The sequence below is a fragment of the Melanostigma gelatinosum genome (assembly GCF_949748355.1).
Source record: "Melanostigma gelatinosum genome assembly, chromosome: 16".
Taxonomy (NCBI): Eukaryota; Metazoa; Chordata; class Actinopteri; order Perciformes; family Zoarcidae; genus Melanostigma; species Melanostigma gelatinosum.
The window spans coordinates 14,777,749-14,799,340 of record NC_136649.1 but is presented as its reverse complement, the minus strand read 5'-3'; the positions used below and the strand labels follow the sequence as shown (position 1 = coordinate 14,799,340).

At 41.2% G+C, this 21,592-nt stretch overlaps 3 protein-coding genes and 1 long non-coding RNA gene across 5 annotated transcripts; all 4 read left to right on the top strand.

The window, feature by feature from the left end:
* Positions 1–392: 392 nt before the first annotated feature.
* On the top strand, positions 393–2,429 carry LOC306790499 (tripartite motif-containing protein 16-like; the record flags this gene model as incomplete). Its single annotated transcript, XM_079286822.1, has 1 exon — positions 393–2,429. The coding sequence occupies one exon, from the start codon at positions 393–395 to the stop codon at positions 2,067–2,069; it is 1,677 nt and encodes a 558-aa protein (XP_079142948.1). The 3' UTR covers positions 2,070–2,429.
* A 2,068-nt stretch (positions 2,430–4,497) lies between these two features.
* Positions 4,498–9,866, top strand: zmpste24 (zinc metallopeptidase, STE24 homolog). The gene is made up of 9 exons (XM_079286024.1): positions 4,498–4,893; positions 5,597–5,743; positions 5,984–6,187; positions 6,624–6,776; positions 6,890–7,031; positions 7,220–7,395; positions 7,917–8,021; positions 8,154–8,297; positions 8,421–9,866. Exons 1-9 carry the CDS (start codon positions 4,786–4,788, stop codon positions 8,643–8,645), a joined length of 1,404 nt encoding a protein of 467 aa, XP_079142150.1. The 5' UTR covers positions 4,498–4,785; the 3' UTR covers positions 8,646–9,866.
* Positions 9,867–11,068: 1,202 nt separating this feature from the next.
* Positions 11,069–12,413, top strand: atp5if1b (ATP synthase inhibitory factor subunit 1b). The gene is made up of 3 exons (XM_079286945.1): positions 11,069–11,229; positions 11,749–11,861; positions 12,100–12,413. The coding sequence occupies exons 1-3, from the start codon at positions 11,161–11,163 to the stop codon at positions 12,239–12,241; spliced, it is 324 nt and encodes a 107-aa protein (XP_079143071.1). The 5' UTR covers positions 11,069–11,160; the 3' UTR covers positions 12,242–12,413.
* A 3,751-nt stretch (positions 12,414–16,164) lies between these two features.
* On the top strand, positions 16,165–19,707 carry LOC306789956. Of its 2 annotated transcripts, XR_013772682.1 has the most exons (9): positions 16,165–16,184; positions 16,733–16,810; positions 17,096–17,178; positions 17,643–17,731; positions 17,940–17,999; positions 18,299–18,386; positions 18,598–18,657; positions 18,957–19,042; positions 19,254–19,707. It is a non-coding gene; the product is annotated as an uncharacterized lncRNA (long non-coding RNA). The 2 variants fall into 2 exon arrangements; XR_013772683.1 differs by having other exon boundaries at positions 18,299–18,657.
* Positions 19,708–21,592: the final 1,885 nt, after the last annotated feature.

Here is a 21,592-nt window from a genome sequence, read left to right as displayed (position 1 = left end):
AGGTATTATACGACTATTTAAATGTTTCATATTAGTTTCATTTGATAACTCTTGTCAGCTGTTTTTAAGCAGTAAAAGAAAACTGAACAGAATTAGGCTTCTGATGGCTTCATGTTTGTCTATAACTCTTCCTCTGAGGAGACAAATATTTAACAACTAAAGAAATGAAATGTTTTCAAAAGTGCAGCAGGTTTTAACCGAGGCTCTGTTTGTAAATGAGGAAGCAAAGTTCACATTCACAGCGCTGCTCCTCTTCGTGGAATGAAGCACAGCTTGATAACCCCTCCTTCTTCCTCCTGCTCTCAAACACAGCCCTCTGCCCACATGTTTCCTTGTTCCCTCCCCTTCAGATCTACAGTTTTAAAGATGGGTGTAACCAACATGGTGGTGAAATGGCGCAGAAAGGAGTTCAGCTGGATCGGGAAGCCTTCTCTTGTTCCATCTGTCTGGATCTACTGAAGGATCCGGTGACTACTTCCTGTGGACACAGCTACTGCATGAACTGTATTAAAAGCTTCTGGGATGAAGAGGATGTGAAGAAACTCCACAGCTGCCCTCAGTGTAGGCAGACCTTCACACCGAGGCCTCTCCTGCTGAAAAACACCATGTTAGCAGTTTTAGTGGAGGAGCTGAAGAAGACTGGACTCCAAGCTGCTCCTGCTGATCACTGCTATGCTGGACCTGAAGATATGTCCTGTGATGCCTGCACTGGGAGGAAACAGAAAGCCATCAAGTCCTGTCTCGTCTGTCTGGTCTCTTATTGTGAGAAACACCTCCAGCCTCATTATGAATCCCCTGCCTATGAGAAACACAAGCTGGTAGACCCCTCCAAGAAGCTCCAGGAGAACATCTGCTCTCGTCACGATGAGGTGATGAAGGTGTTCTGCCGTACTGATCAGCAGTGTATTTGTTATCTCTGCTTAATGGATGAACACAAAGGCCACGACACAGTCACAGCTGCAGCAGAAAGGACTGAGAGGCAGAGAGAGCTGGAGGTGAGTCGACTAAACATCCAGCAGAGAATCCAGGACAGAGAGAAAGACGTGAAGCTGCTTCAGCAGGAGGTGGAGGCCGTCAATCGCTCTGCCGACGAAGCGGTGAAGGACAGCGAGAAGATCTTCACCGAGCTGATCCGCCTCATGAAGAAAAGAAGCTCCGATGTGAAGCAGCAGGTCAGATCCCAGCAGAAAAGTGAAGTGAGTCGAGTCAAAGAGCTTCAGGAGAAGCTGGAGCAGGAGATCTCTGAGCTGAAGAGGAGAGACGCTGAGCTGAAGCTGCTCTCACACACAGAGGATCACAACCAGTTTCTACACAACTACCCCTCACTGTCACCACTCAGAGAAGCTACAGACTCGTCCGCCATCCATATCCGTCCTCTGAGCTACTTTGAGGACGTGACGGCGGCTGTGTCAGAAGTCAGAGATAAACTACAGGACGTTCTGAGAGAGAAGAGGACAAACGTCTCACTGGCAGTGACTGAAGTGGACGTTTTACTGTCACCTTCGCAAGCAGAGCCCAAGACCAGAGCTGAGTTCTTAACATATTCAAGTGAAATCACACTGAATCCAAACACAGCAAACACACGGCTGATATTATCTGAGGGGAACAGAAAAGCAAGATTTACGAGAAAACATCGGTCTTATTCTAGTCACCCAGACAGATTCACGCCATATCTTCAGGTCCTGAGTAGAGAGAGTCTGACTGGACGTCGTTACTGGGAGGTGGAGTGGAGAGGAGTAGTTTATGTAGCAGTCGCATACAAGAATATCAGCAGAACAGGGAGCTGTAATGAATGTAGATTTGGATTGAATGACAAATCTTGGGCGTTACGTTGTGACGAAAACAGTTTTCTATTTTGGTACAACAATATCCAAACTCCCGTCCCAGGTCCTCAGTCCTCCAGAGTAGGAGTGTACCTGGATCACAGAGCAGGTATTCTGTCTTTCTACAGCGTCTCTGAAACCATGACTCTCCTCCACAGAGTCCAGACCACATTCACTCAGCCTCTCTATGCTGGACTCAGGATTTCTTATTTTGGAGCCAATGCTGAGTTCTGTAAACTAAAATAGACAAAAGTGGTTCATGGAACAGCAAATTCATTTTTGTGTTTTAATCCTGAAACTCATTTTGTCTCGATCATTGTCGCTTCATTGCTCATTGTTCTTCACCTGTCAATCAAACATTGAGGGCGGTACTTTGACATCTTCTCATTGTTGTTGTGTAAATGTTTGAGTTTCTTTAGGTGGAGCTCCTTCCTGTGTCTGTTTAGCCATGGAGGCTATCACTGCTCATGATGATCTTTGTTGACCTGAACTGATATTTCTCTTCATGAAAATGTAAACTGCTCTGAGGTTTAAATGTTTGATAAATATGTGTATTGATGTATTTGTCAGTTGTTGCTTCTCTTCACTGCATGGCTCTTAAAGAGATAAATCACCAGAGCTTCTTTTATCATGTATTATATAACCAATGATTATAATCATAATCAATAAGTAAATCATTCATTATTCTATTTTACATAACTGCGATTCTGGTCAAACAAATAGATTGTGAGGATGAAGTGAATGTGTTCATGAAATCATTGAACAGACTTTACTGATGGGATGTGAACAGACTGAAGGTTTACATGATGAATAAAGTATTTCTTGATTCAAGAATGAACAAAGTATTTTCTTCTTGTCTTATTTACAGGGTTTCATACAAAGCTGATGGAGAAAATGTGAAAATAATATGAGAGTATAACTGAGTCAGTTTTCCTCCTGAAACACCACAAAGTACAGAGTTCATGTTTAGAGCAGAATAACATTAGTCAGTCAGTCTGGTGGTTCTCAACTGTTCTGGCTGCGGGACCCACCATCACCCCTTAATGACAAGCCGGGACCCACGACCCAAATTTTATATTATATTTATATATATATATATATATATATATATATATATAAAAATATATATATATATATATAAATAAATATATATATATATATATATATATATATATATATATAAGTATTAGCCCCCCCCCCCCCTATTGTTTTCAATTCAGTAAAAGCTAAGGTCTCAGAAACCAGTGGTGGGCCGTGCATTTTATACCTGGGCCTTCACTGCTGTCCTGCAGCTGAAACACAGCTACGGTTAGTATTTGTTTCGTGTAAACATGAAGCCAACACCTATAGATACACTAACTGCAGAGAATACGCTGAGAGTGCGTCTCCTCTCTGCTCTGACTGCAGCTGGGACTGCTGCGCGAGGCTTCTGTGAGAGAGTCCGCCTGTGAGTGCTTTGGGGCGCGGAGGGGCTCACGGCAGAACCCGCTGCTCGTTCACGACAGTGCAGAACGTACGTGCTTTAAGGTCAGAGTCAAAACACCGCAAAAGTCGCCATGAGGGTTTGGAAAGTCGCCAGATTTAGCGAGAAAGTTGCCAGCACTGGCTAAATATGTCCCCAGAGCAACATTGGACATAACAATGGTTCCTATCACATATAAAACCAAACAAAAATCCATCTTCATAAAAACAAGTTGTACAAATAATAATATATAAACAAGCATATTAAAGCTACTGCAGATGTAAAAACAAACGCATTTAACTTACCAGAGCTGCTGTTTACTTTTTAAAGACAAAGTCCATCCTCCTTTCTTTGTTAACGAGTTTAATCTCACGGTTGTTAAGTATATCCGTGCGTTTTAGTTCCAGTAAGAAGTCCTTCTCGATTCATGGATGCCAGTGAAGACAGTTGAGCCTCCCCACTTGAATAGGTTTTAATGCGTTTGAGGGCTGAAAATGTCCGCTCGACAGAAGCAGCAGATATTGGGATTGTCACCGCCCAACATGTCACGCTAGCCCACTGACCAATCACTTGTAGGCCAGCTAGCAGGCTCTGGCACGTCAAAGAATACGCCCAACATGTCAAACTAAAGATCTGATTGGTTGAAGACTATAACAATCAACAATATCGTCCCCATTCACTTAAACTGCAAAGGGCTGAAGGCCTCGGGCCTCTCTTCTTACCTCGACACACGGGGGTGAAATCTGATTGTACAAAAGCTCTACTTAAACAAGCTGCACTGGAAGCAGAGCAACTGAGGAAGACAGTAGCTGTGCAATGACAAAATAAGATAATGGGAAAATATTTTTATAAATTATAATGCATGTAGTGTATTTAAGAAAAATGATTAAATTATAAAATAGCTATAACTGTGATTCTGCTTAGGCTAGCAGAGAAGGCCTTGCTGGCCCTGACGGCCCACTACTGTCGTTTCCACTTCTCTTGTTTAATTTATTCGACAAGACTGGTCTGGATAACGTCTTTTAACGTTTTGGTTCACACCGAAAATAAAAGTCCATTTATCAAACAAAAATGTATTTTGACTATCTGCTCATATGAGTTCGTATTAACACTAGTGGTTAACTTACAAATGTGTAACGACAATAAATGAGTGGCGGAACTAAAGCTGTAGTAGTCGTTTCCACAGGGGCAGAATTTGTTGACGCACCTCGCCGTCAGATTCGCATCTCGCATGAATGGAATGATAGCTGTAAAAGCCTGAATTTAGGAATGGAAACTGGATGTATGGATGTCGTAGTTTGCACTTTGAGTCGGTATCTGTCGATGTAACGTGGAAACGGTGTTCCCTGTATTCAACTTTAAAGTTGTCTCTGTTTGTTTGTGTGTAGAGTGGAAGCTAAATAGCTGCTAGCCTAAAACTAGCAGTCAGGCTAGGTGACATCGTTAGCCTGCGAGCTAGTCAGCCCTGCTCCAACAACATAGAGCAAAAACAGAGCAAAGATGGTTGAACATATACTGGACCTGCCGGTAGAGAAGCAGATATTTTATGCGGTTTTGGGATTTTCGTGGACTGTGTATCTATGGGAAGCTTACCTTTCTTACAGACAGGTAAGACAGCATCACTCTCAAAGTTCCTGCTTTGTAGCTAGCCTGTGCACGAGCCTGTGTAAATATACTGTGACTGTACAAGATAAACTTACACGTTGTCAGTTCATCAATGATCAGCATTTTTTTGCAATGTCATTTCTCTATGACAATGAATAATAACATTTTCTCTGCACACAGTTCTCTTTGGTAATATTTCACCTTTTTTATATTCAATCCGTGTTGTGGGTTAAATAGACAGATGTTGGCAGACATTTATGTTTCTACTACAATACACGTTGAAACCCGACACGTTCTGAATGTTGTAATTGAAGTCTCTTCTTTGCCAAGTTTGGTGAAGACACAATAAAATGGCATATTTGGAGTGGTTTCCTGATTTAAGTGTATTTCCCCAAGAAACATGATATTGTGTCAGGCTGAATCAAAAGTGCAGTTTGATGAAGTCATTTTAAATGAAAAAAGGCAATAGTTATTTGCAATTTGCTTAATTTTGTGTATTTCCCAAAGTAATATTGGATGGTAATGAATTCAACAATATATTAACCCATACAATCAAGAAAGATTAAGAAGAAGATTGGATATTCATTGAGGTCATTTTACAATATTTTTCCTCATGATTTCCCATAAATCTATAATCTGTATCTTGAGCTAACCGTATAAATACACTGATGTGTAACGTTGGTGCTGATCTCTTCCCCCTTCACAGAGGAGGACATACAGATCGACAACAAGTGTGCCACAGGAACTCTGGAAGATCATGGATTCTGAAACATTTGAGAAGTCGCGTCTGTATCAGCTGGATAAAAGCAACTTCAGTTTCTGGTCTGGACTCTATTCTGAGACTGAGGGGACGGTAATACAACCATTTAAATAAAAAGCCATCGATTGCTTGACTTGTACTGTCACAGTCGGTTACTGAGGATGTGTTTAATATATGTGAGCTGTGAGTCTCAACACGTTTGTGCGTCACTTATGTCACTTCAAATGGACATTGAATGGGACAGATTACGCAGATGTCACCAATTTTCATTATTTATCTTAATGCCCCGTGTTTGATATGTAATGGGCTTATGCTGTTCTCAACATGTTTCAGTTGATCCTGCTCCTGGGTGGAATCCCATTTCTGTGGGACGTTGCTGGTTCTGTGATGACTCACGTAGGATTTGGTTCAGAGTACGAGATCACCCAGTCGCTCGTGTTTCTGACGCTTGCCACCCTGTTCAGTGCCTTTACCGGACTTCCCTGGAGCGTGTACAACACGTTCGTCATCGAGGAGAAGCATGGCTTTAACCAGCAGGTACACTGACTCTGTAGGCCTGACATGTGGTTGTTAAATGTTTGATGTTTCCTTCCCCAGGAAGAAGAGCAGCAGCTGCGATCATCTTGGTTTCGTCAGCTATAATGTATCGTAACCAACATGTATTTGAGATGTGTCACACTATCATCCTCTTATGAACTCCAACGCTGCAATGGAAGTTGTGTTTTAGCTGTAATTAGTCAAAACAATGAATAGTGGAAACATAAAAAGCATGCAGATGGAGAGCAAAGATGAAATAATGCTACAGGACCTCATTATTTTTAACAGTGAAAGCTTCTCACCATTATAAGTGATATCAATTCAAGCAGCTTTCTCTGGGAACTAAACTAAAAACTTTTTACAGTCAGTCATTCAAATGCACACTCTGCGCTCCACCTTTTTCCTTTTTAATATGAATGTCTTGTGCTCCTCTCAGACGTTGGGGTTCTTCTTTAAGGATGCTGTAAAGAAGTTCATCGTGACCCAGTGTATCCTGCTGCCCGTCACCTCGCTGCTCCTCCACATCATCAAGATTGGTGGAGACTACTTCTTCATCTATGCCTGGCTCTTCACCCTGGCTGTTTCTCTGGTTAGTGGTGTTCAACTCGTGTTCTTCTGTGATAACGGACTCACTCTGTAATTGCACTTTGGCTGGTTGTTTGGTACTAAAAACTCCTCAATCCTCTCCTCCTGTGCTCTCAGGTGCTTGTCACAATATACGCGGACTACATTGCTCCCCTGTTTGACAAGTTCGCTCCTTTGCCAGAAGGAGAGCTGAAGACGGACATTGAGTCCATGTCCAAGAGTATCAGCTTCCCCCTCACTAAGGTCTATGTAGTTGAAGGTAAAGTAAGACAACTTCATCTCGAGCCACATACCTGTTAAATCATCAAACTTTCATGTTCTTCTTTGAGAACTTGTCATTATCACATTATAAATATGTTTTGGTTTTCAGATGACTCTTTCTACAGGTTGATTGTAGATGAACCGCTCTTAAATTGTCCTGAATGTTTTTTTAAAATCTATATCCAGGTTCTAAGCGTTCGTCACACAGCAATGCATACTTCTATGGGTTCTTCAAGAACAAACGCATTGTACTGTTTGACACTCTGCTGGAAGACTACTCGCCGCTCAACAAGTCTGGAGAACCACAGCCTGAGCAGCCGGAGAGAGAGGACACGTCCAACGAATCCAAAGCCACGCCCAAGGTTACATCTCCATGAACTTTATTCAGAACACTTCGTATTGCCCTCTTACGAACATGCCACGGAAAGGGTTTTTAAGAATTGTTGGTTTTCGTGGACAGTACTTGGTATTTTTGTAAAACGGCACCCAAACTAATCAACATGCATCGACTCTTTGACCATCTCCATCCAATATTTGTCATGTCATGCAATGCAAGCAAAGGGAACAAGGAAGTTCTATTTTTTATTTTTTTTACTTTATGCCCTCAATTGAACTTACAACAGGTTTGGAAGTTCTGCTTTTGAGCACCATCTCGAGCATCTACCCCTGGCTACCCAGAGGTGGAGAGACCAGCACATTTTGCAGTTGCAAACTCTCAATGAAGTGCACACTGAGGAATTTCTTGTATCAATCGACTGCATTTACTATTCAGTCAACAGCACATGTAGCAATTAATGTTCAATCTGCATTTTGTAGGGACCGGCAGTCATATGATTGTAATGTCTGTGTGTGTAATTCAACAGTTGTTCCCTTACATTTACAGAACAAGAAACAAGGATGCAACAACTCTGAGATCCTTGCTGTCCTGGGTCATGAGCTCGGCCACTGGAAGCTCGGCCACATGGTCAAGAATATCGTCATCAGTCAGGTGATTCATTTTCTTCATATTTCTTTTGGCACCAAGATTACAAGTTGGCCTGATTACATATGATCAAATGCATGACATTTTAGATGTCAATTGATATGCAAATAACATCTGCTGACTCTGTTGTTTCTGCAGATGAATTCGTTCTTGTGCTTCACCCTGTTTGCTGTTCTGATTGGACGCAAGGAGCTGTTTGTAGCTTTTGGCTTCAATGACAGCCAACCCACGTTAATAGGCTTGATGATTATCTTCCAGTTCATCTTCTCCCCGTACAATGAGGTGAGTGTGGCATTTATCTACATTGTTTCCGTCCATTTCTGAGCTGTTGAGGTTTTTATATATATATTGTTTTACAAAAGAGGCCCTTGCGAATTTAGATTTTTATACAATCTTTCTTCGCAGCTCCTGTCCTTCTGTCTGACGGTCCTGAGCCGCAGGTTCGAGTTCCAGGCAGATGCTTTTGCACGCGGCATGGGCAAAGCCTCCGAGCTCTGCTCCGCCCTCATCAAGCTCAACAAGGACAACCTGGGCTTCCCTGTGGCTGACTGGTTGTTCTCCATGTGGCACTATTCCCACCCTCCCCTGCTGGAGCGCCTCAGAGCACTGGGCAGCATCAAGCAGGACTGACGGGGCTGGAAGGGGGAGGACCGACTGCTGCCTCCTCCAAAGCGCCTCCGCAGACCGCTCCTGGCCCTGTGATGCACCCTGGCCTTTTTCTAACCATCTGCCCGCTCGCCCCACCCGAACCCGCCCCACCCAATCTTGTTTTAGTCATTTCTCTACTTGCCCTAATTTCTGTTTTGTTCCCTTTTGAAACTTTGTTTTCAACAAAACCAAAACATATCAGCACAAGCCAGCCTAAAAATATATCTTAAGCCTGAACTTAAGTCTGCACTCTTTCTATAGAGACACCTAATATGCACTTGCTGAGAGCAATACAGCTGGACAATGTGCGTTTAGCAAAAAGCTATTGTTGGAGCACTTTTGGATACTGTTGGTCACATTTTGCAGATTGACCTGAAGGTTTAGTTTCTGAAATTATTCTATTTCTGTATAATTTGTTTACATTTCCTTTTTAGAATACAAAAAAATTCTAAAACCTGAAATTTAACTGACAGAAGTATGTGTTTCTGTTGTGATGTGTTCATGACATCCAACTGTTATAGTCATCAGTTTATTTTTAAGCTTATAAAGTGGTTAATCCTACAGAATTCTGAGATTTTATTTATTGTGGATTTGAAAAACAAACAGACATGAAAACTACAAACATACTCGAGACGATGCTTTTTTGCAAATACACAGGCCAGAATTGGATTTCTCTCTCAAGTGCAGCCGTTGCTTCTTTAAAAGCATCTCCGGGCAAGCTCAAGAGTAAAAACGTTAATCTAGTCATCGACGCAAATTCTCAATTTTGCAAAGGAACTATCTAGATGCTTTGTCGTGGTGAGACAAATGTGAGTGCCTCTGATTATCTGTTTTTGTTCAGATGATGGACGCATTATGAACAGAGCAGTGCAGAATATTTCATTTGAGTTTAGCTTAGACATCATTTTTTACACGCACTGCGGGGAAATCGTTTTATTTTTTCTACAGCATATGTTTGCCGATAAGGTTCCAACCATACCTGTACATATGTAACTTAAATGAGTTAGAGTAATGGAGTACGATGTGAATTGTGAAAACTGTTGAATGTGGTTTGAAATTGTAAGTTGATGCTGTGTTTTAGTTTCTTCTCTTGGTTTTGGGCCGGAGTTGCCTGGCAAGCAAAGTCTTTAAGGGGACTTGGGGGGGAAAGGGGGTCCGTGAGGTTCCTTTCACCACATAAGCAATGTTTGGTTTGTTCAGGGAGGGGACTGCATACTCTCTTTACTGCATTGAATAAAATCCTTCAAAGCATTCCTGATTGTTTCATTGTTTTCTTTTTTAAATCGTTATAAAAAGAAAAAGTAATCTTGTGTATCTCAACATGACTGAGCATTGCTACATCATTTAGCTCTTACCAAGACCATTTTCAGTAATAGGCCTACGCCTTGGTTAGATTAGATCAGAAAACTTTATTAAACGAATTTGTCACCGAAAACTCATACAGACAACAATAGACACTGTGCACAACAGACAAAAAACACGAGAAAATGCCATATGAAACATGATTGACATCAGAAAGATGTTCAGTCTAAAAACCACATCTAAAGGTGTTAAAGAAGGTTCAAAAATCGAACTGCTGCTAGAACGAAAGACCTGAGTCCAGAAGAACACTGAGGCATCCTGAGTCTCTCACTAAATGATGATTTTTAGTTTGTCAATCGTGTGATATGGCATATACTTTTAAATGAATGCACTATTTGTGTCACTTAAGGCTCATCTACCTTTAGGCCTGTGAACTGAAATCATTTTTCCTGAATTCATTGCAGCTTTCTAATATTTAACTAATTACAACATATGCTTAAGACATCATTTTTTCAAGGTTTTTCTTTTTTTTCAGGGTTTTTCTTTTGTCCCCACAACTTTATTTGAAAATGTAATTATAACTAATAACGTAAAAAAAATGGAAAAATAATGAAGAAATAAAATCAAAGTCCGTGACAGTTATTTGTATCGTAATGTAGACAAAAAGAAGAATTTATTGTTGAAAAATTTAAAATAAAAGTATCCATAAAACTACAGATTTGAGACATTCATTCAAATAAACAGATGATTCAGTAGTTCAGTGGTTTTAATATATTGATTGCTTTAAGAAAACAGGAACATTTTAGATCTGTTTATGGTAATATTTGGTAAAATCTACAAGGTAATTCAAATTAAAATAAACGTAAAATCAACGTGATGTCATCAATGCGGACTTCCGGAAACACGCTGCCCACTTTTGAGACCATACCATTTCGAAAAAGGGACAGCGTGTGTTCCCTTACACTATATTAAATTACTTGTTACTCATATTAAAATGTATTTGGTTACGTGGTGTATGTATGGTAATATATGAATTGTTGCTTCCCTCGATTTCCTCTTAGACCAACTTATTGCTGGTGTCACCCCGCCCCCTGTCTGGCTAATAATGGCGCTGTCCTGTGGCGTATTTTGAGGACAAGGACACGATCCGTTGAAAAATAACTGTCAGAAGTGTTTTCACACGTGAGTATTAAACATGGCGAGGTTTTTGAGGCCGAACATCAGGAGTTTTGTCACCTCACAGCTGAGAATGTCGTCCGACCAGGTAAAACACGACCTGCAAAACACATCATTTGAGCGTCGTAGGCTACTGCTGTGTGAATGGCGTTTTAAATGGTCACATGATTGTAGGTCAGAAGACTTTTGTAGCAATGCAGTTCAGGGACCGATTTACAACAATGCCCTCAATTACAAAGGATTGTTTTCAATCACAGCAAGTTGTGTCTAAATATAACGCCAGTAACTGTGTTAAACTACCTTATTTGGAAAGGAATCTAGTTCTATTATTTGTTTTTGTCCTCTGATGTTTTTGCATTGTTACACAAACAGTTTCTGGTCTGTTCCTAGTGCCTCTATTATTAGGAAACAAACAATCCTGTTGCACTACTGACCTTTAGAATAGGGTCATTTTCACATGGTCCAACTGCATCTGCCTTAATATCACACAGGCAAGTGTTGTTAACGAACTCCACGGAAGTGGAGTCATTTGAAGCTATACTGGCTCTTAAAATGATCTCTACAGATCACTTGTTCTTGTACTAAACTTCTCCCTGCCCTGTTTCAGCTGGGTGAGCTGGGTAAAGGTGCAGGAAAAGGTGGTGGTGGTGGAGGCTCCATCAGAGAGGCAGGTGGAGCCATGGGGAAGAAGCAGGCGGCTGAGGAGGAGATGTACTTTAAGTATGCATTTCTTTCTTTTACGGCAACAAAATGCGGATTAAAATAGCTCTGCTATCTTTTTATTGATCATTGACCACAACCGTACAAGGGTCTGTTTATTAAGATCTTCTCTTACTGACCTGATTTCTCTCCGTTTGTGTCTCTTTGTCCATTCTCTGTTCCCTCCCTCTTTTCTCACTCTTTATCCTTTTGCTCCTCTGTTGTCACCCACCACTTAATCTGTCCATCTGCACATTAGGCGTAAGGAGCAGGAGCAGCTGGCTGCATTGAAGCAGCATCACCAGGAGGAAATCGACCACCACAAGAAGGAGATTGAACGTATGCAACGTGAGATCGACCGCCACAAGGGAAAGATCAGGAAGTTGAAGCACGACGACTGAGTGAAACCCTCTGGGGGGGAAGAAAAATTCCAATATGCTCACTTACCCCCAGACACCTTTACTTACTCCAATTTCTGCATGCACTGTGTCACCAGGACGGTCATGAATTGATGGGTAATTGTTCTATAAATGCTTGAGCGTTGAATTCAATTAAAACCGTTCATAGACTGATTATTGTTTCCATGACATGCTGTGAATCAAGTTGTACAACTTCTTCAATCCTTTTCCGGTAGTCGGTGGAACAGTGTGATGTATGTTGCAAGAAAAACACCAAAGTGAAGAAAACTAAATATTTTAATGCTTCACATGGCAATAACTTATTTCCTTGTGTGATGTATCAATACATTTGTAAATGTAAATGGCATTGATAGCTCATTGATACATTTTGTGAATATGTGATTGTGTTTCATTTCAGTTAATATTCTGCTTTCGTGGAGCATACCGCAAACCAAATGTCAATTTAATCAAATAACTACAAACAGTAATCTGCCCTTGAAGCTCAACGGTCACATACACTGGATAAATCACACAGAAGTATAACTCCAGTGTGCATGGTATATAAATACATGACCCAAGACAATGAAAGTCGTTTCCTCAATTCAAAGGTCCAGGTTTAAATCTGAAAACACAAATTAAGAATAGTGAAAAGTAGCTGGCTACAACAGATCACATACCTGTCTGACATTAAATGTTGAGTACCTGAGTTGACCAGCTAAGATAACCATCAACAAAGTAGGTCAAAGCTCACAGAAGACGATTTATTACATTACAACTCATGAACTGATAAGAGCCTAAGTAATATTTATATACCACTTGAAGCAATTCTGTGTGGCAACATTAACTTTAAAAACCAAACCCACAGTCGTGGCATATGCATAATGTGTGATACCATCGTGAATTGTCTAAATAATGGCAGTGAATCATTCTACAAAAAAAGGCTGAACAACATAATCTTAGTCCAGGATGGAATGAATGTGTCTGAACTCCATACAGAGGATAAAGAAGCTTTTACAAACACAAGAAACACGCAAATGCTAGATTTAAATCTGCTGTGTGCTTCATTAAAAGAAATGAGCAGGCCATGAGGGCAAACTCCATGGCCAAAAAGCTTCAGCAGAATAATGTCTATATGATTCAAGGTTGCAATAACATTAAGATGCCCTTGCTGTCCAATATTGATGGGGCCACTGGTTCAGAAAGTATTGCAGATCTGTCGAGTAAACATTATCGGGATATTTTTAACAGTGATGAATTTAATGTTGGTGATGTTCCTAATGTGATGGTGGTGTGTTTATTAGACCTGATGAAGTGTTGTATGCCATTGAGAAATTGGCAGTGAACAAAGCATGTGGCCTTGACCTAATAACAGCAGAACATCTGAAGCATGCTAGCCATAGAAATCCAGTGTTACTTGCGATGTGTTTTTCTGGATTGTGTAATGGTAAAATATGTATTAGCATCATGGAACGTTTTTAAAGAACATAGTGTGACATCTTGGTATAATGGAGAAGTAAAAACAGGCCCTGCAAGACACAGATGTCGGCACCTAAAGACCTGTTTTCTTAACTGAAGACATGTTACTCTGTTTCTCGGAAGGGTCGTTTGAAACATGAACAGCTTCTCGGAAGGGTAGTTAAAAACAGCAACATGGACACCACAACCGACTCACAGTTGAGCTACCTGCATGAACCAGATAAGACCAGACCAGACACTTCCTGCATGGGAGTCATGTGGGGCGGAGGCCTGTCGGTATAAAAGGATGCTGAATGTTGTATCTTGTTGAAGCTCACACCACAGACCGCTGACTGAGTATCTGTGGTGCACTCTTTCCTTGCAAGCAAATAAATGGACAAAGACAAGTTTGAATCTTTTGAAGACTTTGTTATTGATTTGTGAACAACTCTCTCTTCTGCCGATTAACATAGACATCTTATGGTGTGCAGTATGACGTTAAATTCAGCTTTAAAGAGAGTGTTGTCATGATTGCTAATGGTATGTTCAAAAGTTTCTCAAACAGAGGAAAAGTAGCCCATAGAGGAGAAGAAGCCCCCCCCCCCCCTTGCTCTCCTTCTTCATCAGCAAACAGGGCCGGAATCAGCTGGTCCAAGTCAAAATCAAAAGGAATTTAATATACTAACAAAACGCAAAAGCAATTACAAACCGAATCAAACTATTAATAACATAATATTTCATAAAACAGAGGCCCAGTCCGGGTCACCTGGCAGAATGGTGTGTCTGCTGTGAGGGATTTAAGTTTTATTTCATGGATTAAGTGTCTGTGAGAGGGGGTTTGAGGAATGTGCTGGAGTGGGGTTGTGTGAAAGTGGCTGCTAGAGGTGGGGCTTGTTGGACTTCAGCCAATCGATGAGCTGAGGAATGTAACTGGGGGGACAAAGGGTTTGAAGCGCTGGGGGATTTCAGATCTTCTGCTGGCCACCGAGGAGGCAGACCAGCCTTCTGGGTGGCTTGGATTGTATCTCACATTTGATTTTATATATATTGTTATATATTGTTTTGTTAATAATTGTGTGATTCGGTTTGTAACTGTCTGTATCTGTTTTTATGCTTCTTGGACAATAAATCCATTTGATTTTTACTTTAACCTGCTGTTGTGTTTTGGAGGCGACTGAGACAGCATGGCTGCAAGGGGGGGGGGGGGGGGGGGGCGATTTCTCCCTGTGTCCAGAAGTTGTGGCCTTAACACTGCCCAATGGCCCCCAGAAGATCTGAAGAAGTCCAGCAATTCACAGTCCCCTTGTCCCATGGAAAAGTCTCATGTTTCACATTCTTTAGCCCATCGATCAGCTCAATGATTGGCTGAAATCCAATAAGCTCCTCCTTGGCCTTTGACCTGTTGTTAGACACCCCTCCTTACAGCCACTTTCGTCCATCCCCCGCTCTGAGCACATACCTCACCCTCCTCTCACAGACACTCAATACATGCAATGACCACACTCCTTGGTTTAAACTTCTACAAGTAAACACACTGTGACACATAATATCCAGCACTAGGAATGCTTTAAAACATAGATTTCTCACAATAAAACCAAGGAGGATCAGAACCTAACTTTTCCTTTGTTTTATATGGCAGGCCAAGAGCTACATGTGGTGCACAAAATGAGATAATTGGGTCACATCATCAGGAATGACCTAAGTGATTATGACGATGTGCAGCGCCAGTGTTGCAAACTGTATGAACAAACCAACATGCTGGCACGTAAATTTATTATGTGTACAGATGATGTTAAAACAGCTCTCTTTAGAGCCTACTGTAGGCTACTCCACTACAGCCCAGCTCTGGTGCAGTTATAGTGAAGCAAAAATGTTATCGTGAAGCAAAAATGAAAAAGATTCAGATGGCATTTAATGATGCTTTTAGAATCTTGCTCAAGCCTCCAAGATGGACAAGTGCTAGTAATATGTTTGTGACTCGAAATGTTCCCACCTTTCATGCTGTGTTGAGGAATTACATTTAAATGTCGATTAACTGAATCAAAAAATGTAATCATAAAGGCCTTAACTGAGCCAACACAGAGTGATGCAAGGCATTCTTCTTGTTTTTGGAAACATTGGAACAAATGTCTGTATGTTTTTCAACCACGTGTGACTTTTGAGCTGCAATGATTATACCTGCATCATCTGGTGTCCTCGTATTGTATTTAGTTTTTGTTTGTGTTGCTATATGGACTCATGTGTCTGGAAATAAAGTTAAATATATAAATTCTTAGTTGGGAATCAATAGAGCATCAAATGATTATGTTTAAAATATGGTTTAATGTAAGTAAACTTCTCCCTCCATACAAACGGCGGCGGTGGAACGTTTGTTCATACTTCCCACGAGTAAGAAATATATATGTCGTCACTTCCGTCCACCTCTGCCTTTAAGTACGCGCAACCCCGTCCATCTTTCTTTTCGCACATAATGGCGGACCAGTTCAATAAGGTGAGGAACCGCTGCCAAATCACAATGTCTGTTTATGCTATTTAGTGGAAGTTTAACCCGGTAATTTATAGCTAATGTACAGGTGATAACTACGGTACTTCTTGGTGTTATCTTAGTTTATTTCGGTGTTACTCCTAAGACTAGATTTCAAGACACGTTAGAGACTGCACGTGGAAGCAGAGTAACGTTACTTGCCTTCGTCATGGCAGCCTCCCTAGCGAGCCAACATCGTTAGCATCCTAGCTTAAACTTGTGTCTTGAGGAAGTTTAGGTCTGGGTGATATACGAGCTAATGTAATAACTGAAGCTTTCTTTTTATAGACCGCGTGTCGTGCTTTTACGTTGATGCTACGCTAATGCTATGTCTTCATCGGCAAGTTCCATGGGGCAGTTATTAAAATGCTCATGTAGGAAACACGCGTTTCTCAAAGTCCTTGAACGTGTAATTGCCCTAAATTTGCATTCTGTTACCAATTAAGTTGCAAGGAAAGTTAACGTTATGTGTAGAAACTACTGTACAGTAAAATATCTTTCTTTAAAACATGCAGGTTCTGCTACTTGATGGCAGGGGGGGGGGCACCTTCTGGGCCAGCTTGCTGCCCTTGTGGCTAAACAGGTTCTGCTTGGTAAGTTTTAAATATTGATATTGGAATGTTGGAAACTGTTTTTGCCAAAGCCATGTATACTGGCCATATGAATACTGAATAAAACTGAGCAGCACAGTATTCACAGAAGCTGCTCTGTGGCCTCAGTCTGTCAATGATGATACATTTACAGCTTTGCTTGAGTTTAACGACCATGAGAAAACTCACATGCACTACCATCTGAGACATTGCATATTAAAGTAATGGCTGCTAGTGCCTAAAAGTATTTGTAACTCTGATTTAATGCCGTTATGTGCCCCTCTACAGTAAAGTACCTGGCCTTCCTGCAAAAGATAAACACCAACCCCTCTCGTGGACGTACTACTTCAGAGCTTCTGGAGGACTAAGAGGTGAGTTTGTGATGCTCGTAAGGAAATTAAATTACTGCAATACTGACAGAAATTCTTACAGAGCTTGTGGCATACTTATAATCACTCAGTAGATAGTGGTAAAATGCTCTTACATATAGTCTGCACAGAGACAGAGTATTACTTTTAACATAATCCATTAAATTCTTTTTTCTGTAATGTAAAAATGTGGCGAAGATGCCCTATTGGTCCAGTAGTGGGCCTTAAAGAGAACCCAACAATGTTCCAGTGTTGGATTAGCAAAATTTAATTGGAACTGGCACAAGTTCTTTGCTCGACACTGAAGAGCACTTTGTCCCGAAACTGATAATCTTTTGATGAGACAAGCTTTTCGGCTCGATTGCGGAGTTGAGTAGGGACATTTGTGCTTGGACAAATTAAAGTTTTGATGCAATTGTTACTATTTGAAAATGTATTGAATTTACAAGTATTCCCTCTGCTAACAGGTATGCTGCCCCACAAAACCGAGAAGACAGGCTGCTCTTGAGCCTGAAGGTGTTTGACGGGATCCCCCCCCCTGCCCTATGACAAGATGGTGAATCTACATCAACTACAAAGGGCCACAATATGTCCCCGTTTGGCCCATACATGTTACACTCTGCTGTCTGTGATGATACATATTACCCTTACCAGCCTTGTTTGAAAAACCACTGAAAAGAAATCTATAATCTGAGACATGCTGCCCTATCAGTGGCTACACACACCGTTTTCTTCTTTTTCTGATTTTGTCTTTTGTTCCACAGAGGAAGCGCATGGTTGTTCCAGCTGCTCTTAAGATTGGGCACCTGAAACCCACTTGCAAGGTGAGCCTCAAAGAACTGATTTCAGTGCTGACTTGATAAATATGATTTTGGGGGACACACTTTGATTTGAATTTGCAAATATCGACAGACTCCTAAATTTACATACCACAACTGTTAGTTCTTGACAGTGATGAGCACTTTACCGAAACTGGTCATTTTTTGATGAGAAACTTTTCGGATCTGATTACTGAGTTGAGAAGGGACGTACATTCGTGCTTCGTCAAATTAAACTTTTAAAGGACAACTGCAATTGTTATTTGAAAATGTATTTAACTTAAAAGTATTTCCTCTGCTAACAGGTATGCTGCCCCACAAAACCAAGAGAGGACAAGGCTGCTCTTGAGAGGCTGAAGGTGTTTGACGGGATCCCCCCCGCCCTATGACAAGGTGATGAATCTACATAAACCACAAAGGGCCACAATATGTCCCTGTTTGGTCCATACATGTTCAACTCTGCTGTCTGTGATGATACATATTACCCTTACCCGCCTTGTTTGAAAAACCACTGAAAAGAAATCTATAATCTGAGACATGCTGCCCTATCAGTGGCTACACACACCGTTTTCTTCTTTTTCTGATTTTGTCTTTTGTTCCACAGAGGAAGCGCATGGTTGTTCCAGCTGCTCTTAAGATTGTGCACCTGAAACCCACTTGCAAGGTGAGCCTCACAGAACTGATTTCAGTGCTGACTTGATAAATATGATTTTGGGGGACACACTTTGATTTGAATTTGCAAAAATCGACAGACTCCTAAATTTACATACCACAACTGTTAGTTCTTGACAGTGATGAGCACTTTACCGAAACTGATCATTTTTTGATGAGAAACTTTTCGGATCTGATTGCTGAGTTGAGAAGGGACGCACATTCATGCTTCGTCAAATTAAACTTTTAAAGGACAACTGTAATTGTTATTTGAAAATGTATTTAACTTAAAAGTATTTCCTCTGCTAACAGGTATGCTGCCCCACAAAACCAAGAGAGGACAGGCTGCTCTTGAGAGGCTGAAGGTGTTTGACGGGATCCCCCCGCCCTATGACAAGGTGATGAATCTACATAAACTACAAAGGGCCACAATATGTCCCCGTTTGGCCCATACATGTTAAACTCTGCTGTCTGTGATGTTACATATTACCCTTACCAGCCTTATTTGAAAAACCACTGAAAAGAAATCTATAATCTGAGACATGCTGCCCTATCAGTGGCTACACACACCGGTTTCTTCTTTGTCTGATTTTGTCTTTCGTTCCACAGAGGAAGCGCATGGTTGTTCCAGCTGCTCTTAAGATTGTGAGTCTGAATCCCACTTGCAAGGTGAGCCTCAAATAACTGATTTCAGTGCTGACTTAATAAATATGATTTTGGGGGACACACTTTGATTTTAATTTGCAAAGATCGACAGACTCCTAAATTTACATACCACAACTGTTAGTTCTTGACAGTGATGAGCACTTTACCGAAACTGATCATTTTTTGATGAGAAACTTTTCGAATCTGATTGCTGAGTTGAGAAGGGACGTACATTCGTGCTTGGTCAAATTAAATTTTGCAAAGGAACTATGTAGTTTTTTTAATATGCGCTGCGGGTAATTTTTTTTAATTTTTTCTAAAGCATGTTTGCCGATACGGTTCCAACCATACCTGTACATATGTAACTTAAATGAGTTGATGTGAATGTGTACTGCATTGAATAAAATCCTTCAAAGCACTGCTTGTTTAATTTTTATTTTAAATAAAAAGTAATCTTGTGGATCTAATGATATTAATGTCTTTCAAATAAACTTTACAAATGCCTGTTTAAAGCAATTGAGATCATTGTACATATTTTGTCAACGTTTTGAATGTTCTCAAATGTCAGGGTGGCACCTGTAAAGATGGGACATTAAAGTGCAGAACAGTAAACATGATATTGCAGCAAGAGTACCTCCACTGACCTTTATGGCAGAGTGAAAACTCTTTTGTATCCTATAAGTCTTTATATTGTAATTAAATGTGTCTCAATTTGCTAACGAGAACAAAAAAAACTAGTCCAAGATGATACCTGATTTTGAAATGAGTTGCAAAAGTTGGGTGGTGCAAGGAATGTCACTTTATGGTGTAACACTAAGAATATTACATTTTTAAATGGTTTTACATTAAAGGCAGGCTTGGTAATAAGAAACTAGCTAGAGTTGAAAAGTTATCCAACCCAAAAAACGACAGTGTTGCTAGCTCTTCTCCATTGAGACTAGATGGCACTGGATCTATGGATTACAAAAGTTAGTCATCCCTTCAGGCCTCCCTCCAAAGCCCCTCCCGCAAAATAGTCATAACCAATATGGCTGCTACTCGGCCGCACAGCTGTCAAGCTAGCGGCTTGTGGAAGAGTGACTCGATTAGTACAGGGGCAGGAAAAGGTCAGGTAGCGTCTAATATACACTCACCTGCCACTTTATTAGGCACACCTGTTCAGTTGCGTAACACAAATAGCTAATCGGCCAATCACATGGCAGCATCTCGATGCATTTAGGCTTCTAGACATGCTGAAGTTCAAACCGAGCATCAGAAAGGGGATTTTAGTGACTTTGAACGTGCCATGGTTGTTGGTGCCAGACGGGCTGGTCTGAGTATTACAAAAACTGCTGATCTACTGGGATTGTCACGCTTAACCATCTCTAGGGTTTACAGAGAATGGTCCGAAAAAGAGAAACTATCCAGTGAGCGGCAGTTGTGTGGATGAAAATGCCTTGATGTCAAAGGTCGGAGGAGAATGGGCAGAGTGGTTTGAGATGATAGAATGGCACCAGTAACTCAAATTACCACTCGTTACAACCGAGGTATGCAGAATACCATCTCTGAATGCACAACACGTGGAACCTTGAAGCAGGCGGGCTACAGCAACAGAAGACCACACCGGGTGCCACTCCTGTCAGCTAACAGGAAACTGAGGCTACAATTTGCACAGGCTCACCAAACTTGGACAATAGAAGATTGATAAAACGTTGCCTGGTCTGATGAGTCACAATTTCAGCTGCGACATTCAGATGGTAGGGTGAGAATTTGGTGTAGATGCATGGATCCATCCTGCCTTGTATCAACAGTTCAGGCTGCTGGTGGTGGTGTAATGGTGTGGGGGATATTTTCTTGGCACACTTTGGGCCCCTTAGTACCAATTCAGCATGGTTTAAACGCCACGGCCTACCTGAGTATTGTTGCTGACCATGTCCATCCCTTTATGACCACAGTGGACCCATCTTCTGATGGCTACTTCCAGCAGGATGACGCACCATGTCACAAAGCTCAAATCATCTCAAACGTGTTTCTTGAACATCACAATGAGTTCACTGTACTCCAATGGCCTCCACAGTCACCACATCTCAGTCCAATAGAGCACCTTTGGGATGTGGTGGAACGGGAGATTCGCATCATGGATGTGCAGCCGACAAATCTGCAGCAACTGCGTGATGCGTTCATGTCAATATGAACCAAAATGTGTGAGGAATGTTTCCAACACCTTGTTGAATCTATGCTGCGAAAAATGAAGGCAGTTCTGAACTACTGGTACTAGCAAGGTGTACATAATAACGTGGCCGGTGAGTGTATATACATTATAA

What these genes read in the sequence shown, in the direction of transcription:
- zmpste24 (XM_079286024.1), top strand. Translation starts at nt 4,786, where the DNA reads ATGGTTGAACATATACTGGACCTGCCGGTAGAGAAGCAGATATTTTAT. An exon ending in ATTCTGAGACTGAGGGGACG is followed by an intron (nt 5,744 to 5,983) that starts GTAATACAACCA and finishes AACATGTTTCAG; the next exon opens with TTGATCCTGCTCCTGGGTGG. An exon ending in TCACCCTGGCTGTTTCTCTG is followed by an intron (nt 6,777 to 6,889) that starts GTTAGTGGTGTT and finishes CTGTGCTCTCAG; the next exon opens with GTGCTTGTCACAATATACGC.
- atp5if1b (XM_079286945.1), top strand. Translation starts at nt 11,161, where the DNA reads ATGGCGAGGTTTTTGAGGCCGAACATCAGGAGTTTTGTCACCTCACAG. An exon ending in TGAGAATGTCGTCCGACCAG is followed by an intron (nt 11,230 to 11,748) that starts GTAAAACACGAC and finishes GCCCTGTTTCAG; the next exon opens with CTGGGTGAGCTGGGTAAAGG. An exon ending in GAGGAGGAGATGTACTTTAA is followed by an intron (nt 11,862 to 12,099) that starts GTATGCATTTCT and finishes TCTGCACATTAG; the next exon opens with GCGTAAGGAGCAGGAGCAGC.